Here is a 12,063-nt window from a genome sequence, read left to right on the forward strand (position 1 = left end):
GTGTAAGGACCATTTTATTTTGAGGATATTTTTTTCTCAACTTTTTTCACTTGTGGAAACGAACATTATTTTCCGCTGGGTATTTGCAAAAAGAGGAAAGAATCGGGGCGAACTGCAAAATTCTTTTTCCTGATGGACGGTAAAGAAAAAAGAATAAATGTCTATTTTTCTTTCTCTGAACTAACCAACCAAACAAGATGGAGGAGCTGAAATCAGTTTTGGCTCAATTTACGAAGTTGCAAATTGAGCAGAGAAATTGGAAAAATGGGAGAAAAACAGAAAACGATGGCATAACACCAAGAAAAACTAGAGGAACAATAAATCGAATTACAGAAATAATGGTCCGAGAAACTAATGGAACTTTTAAAACAATCGTTCGAAAGCCAACAACGAACAGTTTCTACTGTCACAAGTTTGGAAAAGTAACGCGCACGGAGAACATGATTCAGCTTTTCCCTTAAAATACGATATAGTCTGCAATAGATAATTTCAAGTATGAAGATGAAGAATCATTCGCAGTTTTTTTTTGTTTTTTTTTTATCAGGAGATATAAATACTTTTTCAATATCGACTACAGTAACTGCTCAGATCAGAAGACCCGACTCTTACTACGTAAATTTGAAACGAATGAATACGACGAATTCGTGGACTTCATCTTACCGTGAAATTATCGTCCAACGAGACGGTAAATTTGCTAAAAGAACTTCTCAAGACTTATCTTTTTCATAAGAGACTGGGATGCTTAAACTTGAACAAAGACGAAAATTACGACATTGTTACGTGCGCAGCGTTAGTCAACAAACATTTACATGGCTCCAAGTTATCGGAATTCATAGACAATTTTAAATGCCTTTTTTTGCAAGGATAAAGCTCTGGAAAATGATGCGGATAGTTCTAAGGAATTTAGTAAACGAATCAAACTTGACACTGCAAAAATTAACAGAATTGTCAAAAACTGAAAATACAGTAACAAAAAAAAAAGATGCGAGAAATATCAAAGCGAGCATCCCAATATAAAAAAATAATCCGGAAAACTGCCGACCTATAATATAAGACGGTATACAGAATGACCCCCATAATTCTGAAAAACCAAAAGTACCAGCCCTTGTTTCAGATGTTGTGGTAAACATTTGGTCAAGATTGCCCATACTTAACAAAGAAATGTCTGACATGCAATAAAAATGGGGCATAAAAGCTTTCAATGCAAGAAAAATCAGAACAGAAGTCGAGTGCGTCAAACCATAATCCGAGCCGCCTATGAAGAAAACCTAGGTAAATATGTAACGGTCAAATTTCTCCGCATAGATATTAAATTTCAGTTAGACATTGAATTGAATCTTACAATTTTAAACTTCAAAACGTGAAAGAAATTACGAAAACATACTCTACTAAGAATCCCTAGAACGACAAAAACCGTCAACGACAATAACTTCATTTTTAAGGTGAATTAATCACCAACATCACTTAGCTGGGAAAAACTAAAAAGTTCCAAATATATGTATTAAAAAATAGCAAAAACCTATTCGGCTCCGATTTGATGAGCGAATTTAACCTGTGGGATTTACCTATCTCTACAATTTGCCAAAAAAATAGAAGCTTGCATAGCGGATACTAAAAACTAGCTTTCAGGAAAAATTCACTTTTTGTCGTGGGACGTGTGCAAAAATGACCGAATTTTAAGATGAAAGCGGACACAGAACAGGTTTAAAAAAAAACAAAAAAAACGTAATGCCCATTTCGCATTTCTGAACAAGATAAATCAGTAACTGAACAGATTGGAAAACATCGGTATTCTGTCTAAAATTGAAGTGAGTATGCTACGCCGGCAGTCTACGTAAAAAAAGTTCCAGGGAAATCTTCGTTTGCGCTGACTTCTCGACCGAACTTAACGGGTGGTTAGAAGACTTCCACTATCCATTACCCAGTCAGGAGGAGGAAGTATTCACAAAATTGAATAGCGGCAAGTTTGTTTGGATTTTTTGGGGTTTTTTTTTCCTAAGATCGATGCTTATTTAAACTTTCTGTAAATGACAAAAGCGCAAACCTCATCTGCATTAATATGCATTGGATCTGTACAGATATGAAAGGCTCGCGTTTGGGGTCAAAGTAGCACCAGCTATATTTCAGCAGGTCATGGATAGATACCATGCTGGTTGATCTGGACGCCACAATCGCATATTAGATGACAGCATTATAGCGAGCAAAAGCAGGGAGGAACAGCAGTCCATATCAAACAAGTATTCAGTCGAATACATAATTATGTGTCCGAGAAGACAAGTGTGAATTCTTCTTACAAAAAAAAATCAAGTACCTAAGACATAAAGATAGCAGACGGCCAGATCCGGACAGAGCGACCGCTATTAAAGAGATGCCGACATCGAAAAGCATAGCACACCTACAAAGCTTTTTTTTTAGGCTTGGCAAATTATTACCGAGAGTGTATCGCCAACATGCACAAACTGCGCACATCACTTTATCAATTACTAAAGAAAGATAAACCTTGAGAATGGGCATCGGATTGTCAGACATCATTTCAAAAAATAAAAGACATCGTTATCTCAAAATTGTTCCTAACTCATTTTATCCCGGATTAGGTTATAATAGTGGCTAGCGATACTGGCCATTACGGCATCGGAGCATGCATGTTACATGAAATGGCCGGATGGTTCAAAACAGCTAATCGCTTTTGCATCCCGGACACTACTTCTAGTGGAGACAAATGAAAACTGACAACTACGGGTTAAAAAGGAACGGACTTTTTACAAACAAGAAAAATGACCCCGTAGACCCTATAACAGATATGATGAAATTCATCGGGAAAAATTTTGCCCATTTCAGAAAAATGTCTAAATTGTGGCAAATTTGGGCAGAAAATAAAAATATTCAGGCAGACAATAATTGCCCCGTATACCCCGCAACCATCTGCCACCGCACACATGTAGTCTACAAACTAGAATGCTCTGCCTGTGGAAAATTATACGGGGTAATTTTTCAGTGTGCACGGTGGTGGGTCCTCGTTGTGCTTGCTTTAGAAAGCTGCTGTCTAAGGAATGGTCCGGAGTGGGCTAGTAGCATATTGAGACCCTCCCTTCTGGTAGCCCTGCGGATAGCCGTTGTGATCTTATCGCTAAGATGGGGCATTTTAAGAAAGCAGGTATTGGTATGGAAGCTTCTTACACGTTTTTTCGTGTTCCAGAGGTGTTTGGGACACCCGGAGACCCCTACACAAAAGAATCAAGGAACACACACAAACACAAGCATCATCATTCCACAAACACCTCAACACCTGCAGAAACACTAATACATCTATTAAAGTGAATATTTTAACCACATAACGCAATATTGGGAATCTTCGCATAAAGGAATCATTACTAATATCCAAATTACAGCACGAACTCAACAACAGACTGAGCTCGGATTACAATTCATTATATAATTTTACATACGGCTCCCATCAAAGACTTACAATTACAATCCTAACTCATTAGAACAGGTGTACCACTACACACTACTCATACACCATCTCACAGTCCAGACAGGGCCTTCCTACAAGCACCCTCCCATACAAATAATATATATAAAAGAAATTAAATAAATAAGTAAAAAACAGCAATATATATGAACAAATAATTTAAAAAATAATTAACTGAAGTAATATAAACCAATATAAAGCGAAAATATTTTTTGATTATTAAACCCCAAATAAACACTAACAGCATTAATAAATAAATAAACAATAATAAATAATTAAATAAAAAAAATGTTCCATCTATAACCACTTATATTCTATTAGAATAAATAAAATAATTTCCAAAGGAAAGTCAAGCCCCCCTTTCCACCTATCTTCCTATTCCTGACAACCACACCCCTTAACCTAAATACCCCAACAGTCGGCTGAGAGAACCTCATCTCGCACCCACTCTCCGCTCCTCCCTCTATTTCTCTTTTTCGAAAGGTAACCCGTACAATCCTGCAAGCGACTTGTGCGACGTAGATACACCAAATAATTCCACTGAACAAGCAAGGACGTAAATAAATTAAACAAATAAATGAATAATACATAAAAGCCGAAAAAAATAAAGACAGCGAAATAGACATAGAATATACAAAATAAAAAAGCTTACGCTAAAGCAACAAGTTATAAACTAAAGAAAAAAATATATATATAAATTATAAAAAAAAGAACAAAAAAATGTTAATTACCTAAAACACGCCATACGTATAAATCCCCTCCTTACATTTGCTCCGATGCTCCACACAGCCATTCAATTCATTTTCAACACCATCATCTAGCATGATTTGAATTGATCTGCCACGTCCACACTTTGAAAAGGGATTTTTTCCGAAATATATTATGGATATTGTAACAGACATAACAAGTAAGACATTGGTATTTAATACAATTCAATAAATATATGTATATATATACATATATATGCATGTACTTATTGATTTGTAAATCGATACTTGTTTTCGTCTTCTCTCACCAACACTGACTATATCTTATTCCTCGCATTGTGATAGCCTTCGAAATCTCTACTACACATATATATATATATATACTCATATATATACTTATAAATATATATATACTTATAAATATATATATACTTATAAATATATATATACTTATAAATATATATATATACTTATTAATATATATACTTATATATACACTTATATATTATTAATATATATACTTATATATACACTTATATATATATACTTATATATACACCTATATATATACTTATATATACACCTATATATAGATACTTATATATATAGATACTTATATATAGAGAGAGATACTTATATATACTCACATATATACATATATATATATATACTTATATATATACTTATATATATACTTATATATATACTCATATATACATATATATATACTTATATATACATATATATACTCATATATACATATATACTCATATATATATACTCATATATACATATATATATACTCTCATATATATACTCATATATACATATATCTACACTCATATATATACATATATTCATATATATACTCATATATATATACATACATATATTCACATATATATACTCATATATATATAAATTCATATATACTCATATGTATATATACATAAATTCATATATACTCATGTATATATACATATATATACTCATGTATATATACATATATATACTCGTATATATACATATATATATACTCATATGTATATACATATATATATATACAGGTAGATATATACATATATATAGATATATGTATAAACGGATACATAAACATATATATAGTTAGTTGTAAAAATATATATGGCAATTAAGCTACACAGAATATTCCGCGTTTCATCCACGCTAGGATTCGTCAATATATAAATAAATATGCATACACATACATCAATATATATACATATAAATCTATATACACGTATATACATATATATGCATGTATATCTGCACATATATATAAATATATATCCATATATATATATAAATATATATATGCTTTTACGCATATACATATATACGCATGTATATATATATATATATATATAAATATATATCCATATATATGACACACACACACACATATATATAAATATATATATATATACATTATTCCGTCAAAATATGCTTTTTAAAAATTAGGTTTTATCTTTTATTTATGAAGCCTCATATATATATATATATATATATATATATATATATATATATATATATTACTAGCATAATTTGCCTTGTTTTCAGGTCGTAAAATACGCTTACACATTATACTTTAATTCATGCAAATTTCGTATTCAATATTAGTAAGCCGATTATTTATTGATTATGTTGTAACTGATATATAGTAGTGGTTTTTAAGTTTACCAAAGAAAAACTGGCATGTCCTCAACTGCAATGAAAATTAAACCTTTTAGCTCCCCGGGCGTATTCACTACTATATGGCAACTGGATATCAAAACTTTAAAAACTAATGCAGTTCAACATATACATGTATATTTTCCATATATTTTCACTGGCTTAAAACTAAATCCACATAGTACCACGTGTCCGAATATCAGGTTTATAGTCACTACACCAAACATTGACAAAGTAAATTGGTAAAGATTTTATTAAGCTTTTCATATGCTAACATTTTCAAAGTAAAGGCTCGGTGCCTGCTAATGCATAAGAACAGATCATATATTAATATAAATTAGTAGTAGGACCCATAAACCGGCGTTGCCTGGTTGAAGCCTACCTTCCCCTTGCAAAAAGGGGCAAAAAAGTATGGAGCGTAACATCCAGGTATTTTTTGAATGAAAAAAAAGCAAGTAAGGGAATTCCTTAATCAGTATAATTTAATAAAAGTACGAAAAATAAATAGAATAATAATGGAAAGTAAAACAAAAGTTTTAGAGTTTAGGCATTCTCACTGTTTGTTGTTCAAGTCTTTCTCTTCATTTTTAACAGAATTAAATTAAATTCCAGTTTTATGTCGCCTTATGTAAATGTGTAAAACAAAACATTTACGACTTTTTTCACTCCGTTGTTTTTTTTTGGGGGGGGGTATTGTCTTGTTTAGAACAGCATTTACAATAGACAGCAGCAAATGTCCTTATCTGAAGAACATCGTTCGGAGAAGACACCCCTCTTTTTATTGAGATCTGTGGGAAAATAATTCCCCGAAATTACAATTATTACAATTTATGGCAGCATACCCACCCACAAATGCTAAAAAATTCGGGTTGTCTGTGTCGATAGGCGAGAAGTAGATTTGTTTATCGCACATGCGTACAAACCTGGAAGCCAGTGAAGTACAATGCATAATATAGGTATTTATATTTCTATAAGAACTTGTCTCCGCAAAATTTAAATGAGATTTTCTTAATCAACATGGTCGAAAAACTTTAAAGTAGTCACTCTAAAGAAAATTATGGAGGTGGGCCTTATGTGCAAATTTATCTCCCACAAAAAACTAACGTGTGCGCAATTTCACGAATCAAACCGAAAAATAAATTTAAATAAAATACTCAATCGAATTCAATCCCCATGTAATGAAATTTACGTTAAGACTGTAGCGTAGATAGTCGGTATAATGATCAGTAATTGGGACTAAAATCAGACACTAACTTGTAAACAGGTGTGAAGGTCTGTCAATTGAGGTATGGAAGCAAAAGATGGAACTATATATAAACAGATAATTTTGCAGAATTTTACCCGCATTTTCGGGATATCCCCTTTGTTATGGATCGGACGCGACCTGCAATCATCGAATCCAGCCGAGCACACTAATAGACGCAGATTAATGTCTAAACAAAAAGAAAAGATATAGATATGAACTTATGAAATATTAAAAAAAAATCTACCGTATAGAGACTGAATAAAATGTTTTGTTTATTTTTTAAATACTTTTTCGCAAATTATTTATCAACGATTTTTTTTTACAGAAAAGAAAAATGTTTTATTTTCAAGTTGTTAGATGTATATAGTTTTTATTTTTTCAATATTTTTGTCATTAAGTTTCTATTTTTTTTATCAACAGAAGATTTTTTTTGTTTTAGAAAATCTAAAAAAAATTGTTTACGAAAATCGTAAATTGTTAAGTGAGCGAGTGAGCAAGAGAGAGAAATATTTGTCTTCGAGACGCACGCTAGCGAGAGAGAAAAGAATATATAAGAAGAATATTAAGAAGGAAGACTGTATACAGCGAGAGAATCCAGTAGATCGCCGAGGTTTAAATAAAGTATATAAAAATCAATTACCTATTTAAAAATAAACGTCACTATGTTTGATTTAAGTATACGTAATTTATTACTGAAACAAATCTGCAATCGAGCGAACATGCAATTTCCTCATAAGGAAAAAGTAAGTATCATTGCGACGCCATGTTTTAATGATACATTAGCATTCGTTTATTATGCTAATATAATTATTTCCGAATATAGGAATGACCAGAGATGATTCAATCAAAAGAGGGGAACAAAGCTCGGCAGACTTTATTATTTTTTCTTACGGAAATAAAAAAAATTATATTATCAATGAGCTTATGATCCACTTCGAATACTCCCCGGTGAAGTCTAGGAGCGGTACTTGTTATTAAAAGGGCAAATAAGAACTACTTCATCTAAAGGATGTTGCGATTGTGAAATTGTTGCTTCTAGGATGTCATGTAAGATTTTAATATAACGATTAAATGTGTCTAAAATGGCGTTCTGACGTTACACAACATAGTGGCTAATAGTCTAGGCATAATAAATTTGTATGTCGCATTTGTTGTTGGAAAACTACGGTTATTTGGTTCAGAGGGGAATTTTTGCAATCAAAATATTACATAAGAGAAGATTATGCTCATAGTTTATTTATTAGGGTTAGGACAACAGAATATTCTTTTCATTGTTTTGACTCTCGAGTGTGTATCCGTTGATATCTTATATGCTTTTATATAGAGTGAGTTGGTTCTCGGTTGATTAATTGTGTCTTATTGTGTCGGATATATACGTGAGAGCCAAAACAATGAAAATAATATGCTGTTGTCATATCCCTATTGATTATATTGCTGTTATTTAGTAATATTTATTAAGTTTTTCTATTTGAGTAAAGTCTATATATAAAAGACAATAGACACTACTTTTATAGAAAGCAGAACAAACTCATATTTTCTGTTCAGACCTAAGAATAATATCAGCTGTATAAAAATCGTTGACGGGACGATTTCAATATTTTCTCGAGTCCAATACAATTACGGATTAAGTACTAAATTTACGATTCTAATACAATTAAAGATTTTGAGATTTATAAATCTCTAATTATTTTTTCCAGACTATCGTAAAAACACGAGTTAAATGTGCAGATGTTTTTCTAAACGTAAAAAAACATTTGTAAGGGGTGATCTATCGATTTTAGTATTAGTGCTAGGGTAAAATGAATATATATATACATATATATATGGCTGTAGATAGTTGCCTGTCTAGCCGCACTGATGAGCTGTAGAACAGCGAAACAGTACTGCATGTGAATGACTATAATGCTCCTCATCTTGAGTTGAGCATATTAAGAAGTGATACACGTATTACCATTAGCGTATAAGCGATGTTCTTTGTGTAAACAAATCGAGCTTAGGTATTTCGAACGATGTCAAAACATCGTTAAACTCATGACTCACACAGCAGCCGGCGATAGTCTAGTGGTTAGGAGCCTTGACTGTCGTACAGACATACGGGTTACAATCCTGGCTTGAGGTAGTTGTCTGTCTAACCGCATAGCCGCACCGATGAGCTGTGAAACAGCGAAACAGTAATGTATGCGGACGCCATATATATATATATATATATATATATATATATTCATATCATCATTACCAGAAAGCTTTAAGTTAAACAAATAAAATGAAAATATTAATTAAAAGAATCGTTACCGGTATCGGAAGATAGGCACACGTTGTTCCGATTCCGATATCGATTCTGATACCCATAAATGTTACGTGTATTTCTGATTCTCGATTCCGATTCTGATTAATCATCCCAACACAAATCAAAATATATTAATCAAATAAATATATTCGTGGAATTTTCACGGGCCCTCTAGTAAAACAAACAAAGGATCAAATCACCTATTAGAAGTTAAATTACATTTGTAAAGGTTATTATTGAAGCTAGTCGGATTTACGTATGATATAGAATAATAGTATGATTCTTTTGTCCACAGGTTGTTTACCTCACGAGTTCCAGTGCAATGAAACAACATGTGTTGATTTGATTAAACGTTGTAACACATTCCGGGACTGTGAAGATGGCGAAGATGAAATGGAATGCGGTGAGTTTGTTTTTTTTTTCTTTTATTTACACTCTTTTTTTATATTTGTCAATTTTTAAAAACAAAAAATACTGTTTTGTCGTGTCACACTTGTTTACAATAATTACTAAATGCAAACATGTTTTTGAAATAGATTTATAGTCGAATTAAAAATATATATTATTAAACCCACTCCCATTTTCTTATGATTAGTTCGCAATTATGATATATTTATAATTGGTTGTATAAACAAAACGTTGTATAAATGAGAAGTTGCTCTGTTGATGGTAATTTTTTTTTAATTCCTCAAACATATAAAACAATATTTGAGCGAGCTTTCATTGAAATTACCCCAACAATTTTGAATTCCTAGACACAGAGAAAAGGTAGCTTATATATATATATATATATATATATATATATATATATATATATATATATATATATAATTTTTTCTTAATACCTATAACACTAGTGTTTCATCCGTACGGGAATTATCAGTGCAGGGTAACAGGATTACTACCGGTTGGGAGATTCGAACTTAGACACGAAGCCATCTCTGACTCCATTAGCAAGGAATAAACCTACCGGCCAGACTCAACCGTCTTGTCAGACGAGTGCCACTATCTTAGACACTTAAAGTCCATGAGCCCAAAAATGACTTCGATCACGACACGACCATTTGATAGACAAATTCCTGAGGGAATATCTATATACAGATCAGATAATGTTACAGAGTCTTAGCTTTGTACGACAGCTAAGTCTCTCTCTCTCCCTCTCTCTCTCTCTCTCTCTCTCTCTCTCTCTATCTCTCGGTTCAAAATGTTGAGATCCAGCAACAAGCAAGAGCAAGATAGTCAGCAACAAATTAAACTGCAAACCCGCTTAATGCGGGTACTGGTCTCCCGCTTTATGGTTTTTTAAATCAGAGATTTGCTTCTCCTAGAAAGTTTGCCTTCACCACGGCTTACGGGAGCCCTCTCCACCCCAGCACACACATACATACACACAAACACACACGGTGCTAGTTGGCCGTTGACCCCGAAAAAGGGTTCATTCACCCTTTTAAAGGTCTTGTTTTTAATCCTTCAAGAATACTAGCCGCTCTCCTCACCAAACAAATCTGGTGGGGGAACCAGTTTAGTCGCAAGTGACCCGACCATGAGGCAGGTAGTACTCGGTTACATGGTACCAGTAGCATATATATATATATATATATATATATATATATATATATATATATATATATATATATATAAAGTAAAGATACGTAACGCTGAAAATAATTCCTAAACTATGAAAAGAAAAAAACAACAGGAAATACAGTGATTCAAGTTAAAAATGTGATACCATTTAACAAATACTCTTGTTCTTTTTAGACGAATTCATCGCATCTCGTGACAGGACAAATAAATAGAAAACTATGGAAAGTCGTAATTTTTTATGAGAGCTCTGCTTTCGAGGAAATCTAGATATATATAGCCCTCAATGAATACATTTTTTTATTTGCTTTTTGAAAGGGATAATTAAAAATATTGTTAAGCACCGTTTTAGTTTAAGGCGCCGTCTTACGCCACGATCCTTACAATCTATTATAAATATCTTTGGATTTCTTACAGAATTTTGTTTGAAGAAGAACGTTTTCTTTTATTCTTTCTATGCGGCCATCATCTTCAAGACAGTTCGTTTCAATACAGCCATCATCAGCAACTTTCCTTTAGGCCACCAAAAGCAAGATATTAGAGAATTCGTGTAATAAGCCGGTCACTGGTTATTGGAGTGCTGTTCCTGCGCAGTTCTAGGAAACTTTACCTCAGACACTTTTTTCAAGTCATAGTTCCCTTTCATTTAGGCGGTTACTTATCAGTCCCACTTTCCGACCAAGGTGTGTAAGATCTTGCAGTTGGGGGAGAACTAAACATTTCAATTACAGTAACATTTACCACACAGACATCAATAATCTGTCTGTTTTAGAAACTTGAAAGATTAATCGTTTTGTATTTTTCCTAAATATATACACTCTCTGAAATAAAAATCAAATTTATCCAATTAATTTAAGACACAAATAAACACATATAAATTTAAAAAATTAAACAGACATTTTTTTTTCTATTTTACAGGGATGTTTAAATTGATGCAAAATCCTCAGGTTTTCCGTTATTTCGTGTAACATCTGTAGATTTCTAAAATCCTTACATCATTTTTCTATTGTTATGGTTTTGTAAATTTTCATTATGCGTTACTCCGGAGGTAGAGGTGTCTGCAGTGATGAAGCTTTTT

The 12,063-nt window shown here is 32.4% G+C and overlaps 1 protein-coding gene across 2 annotated transcripts in view; it reads left to right on the forward strand.

Annotated features, from left to right (window-relative positions):
• Positions 1 to 12,063, forward strand: part of LOC145293721 (G-protein coupled receptor GRL101-like) — a 761,328-nt gene that overhangs the window by 58,962 nt on the left and 690,303 nt on the right. For both annotated transcript variants that reach the window (XM_080140164.1, XM_080140165.1), the window contains exon 2: positions 9,697 to 9,804. In XM_080140164.1, coding sequence (XP_079996290.1) covers positions 9,697 to 9,804 — 108 coding nt within the window. The remainder of the gene's footprint in view (positions 1 to 9,696; positions 9,805 to 12,063) is intronic.

This window comes from Euprymna scolopes, chromosome 15 (genome assembly GCF_053919585.1).
Source record: "Euprymna scolopes isolate OS-2025 chromosome 15, ASM5391958v1, whole genome shotgun sequence".
Lineage (NCBI taxonomy): Eukaryota > Metazoa > Mollusca > Cephalopoda > Sepiida > Sepiolidae > Euprymna > Euprymna scolopes.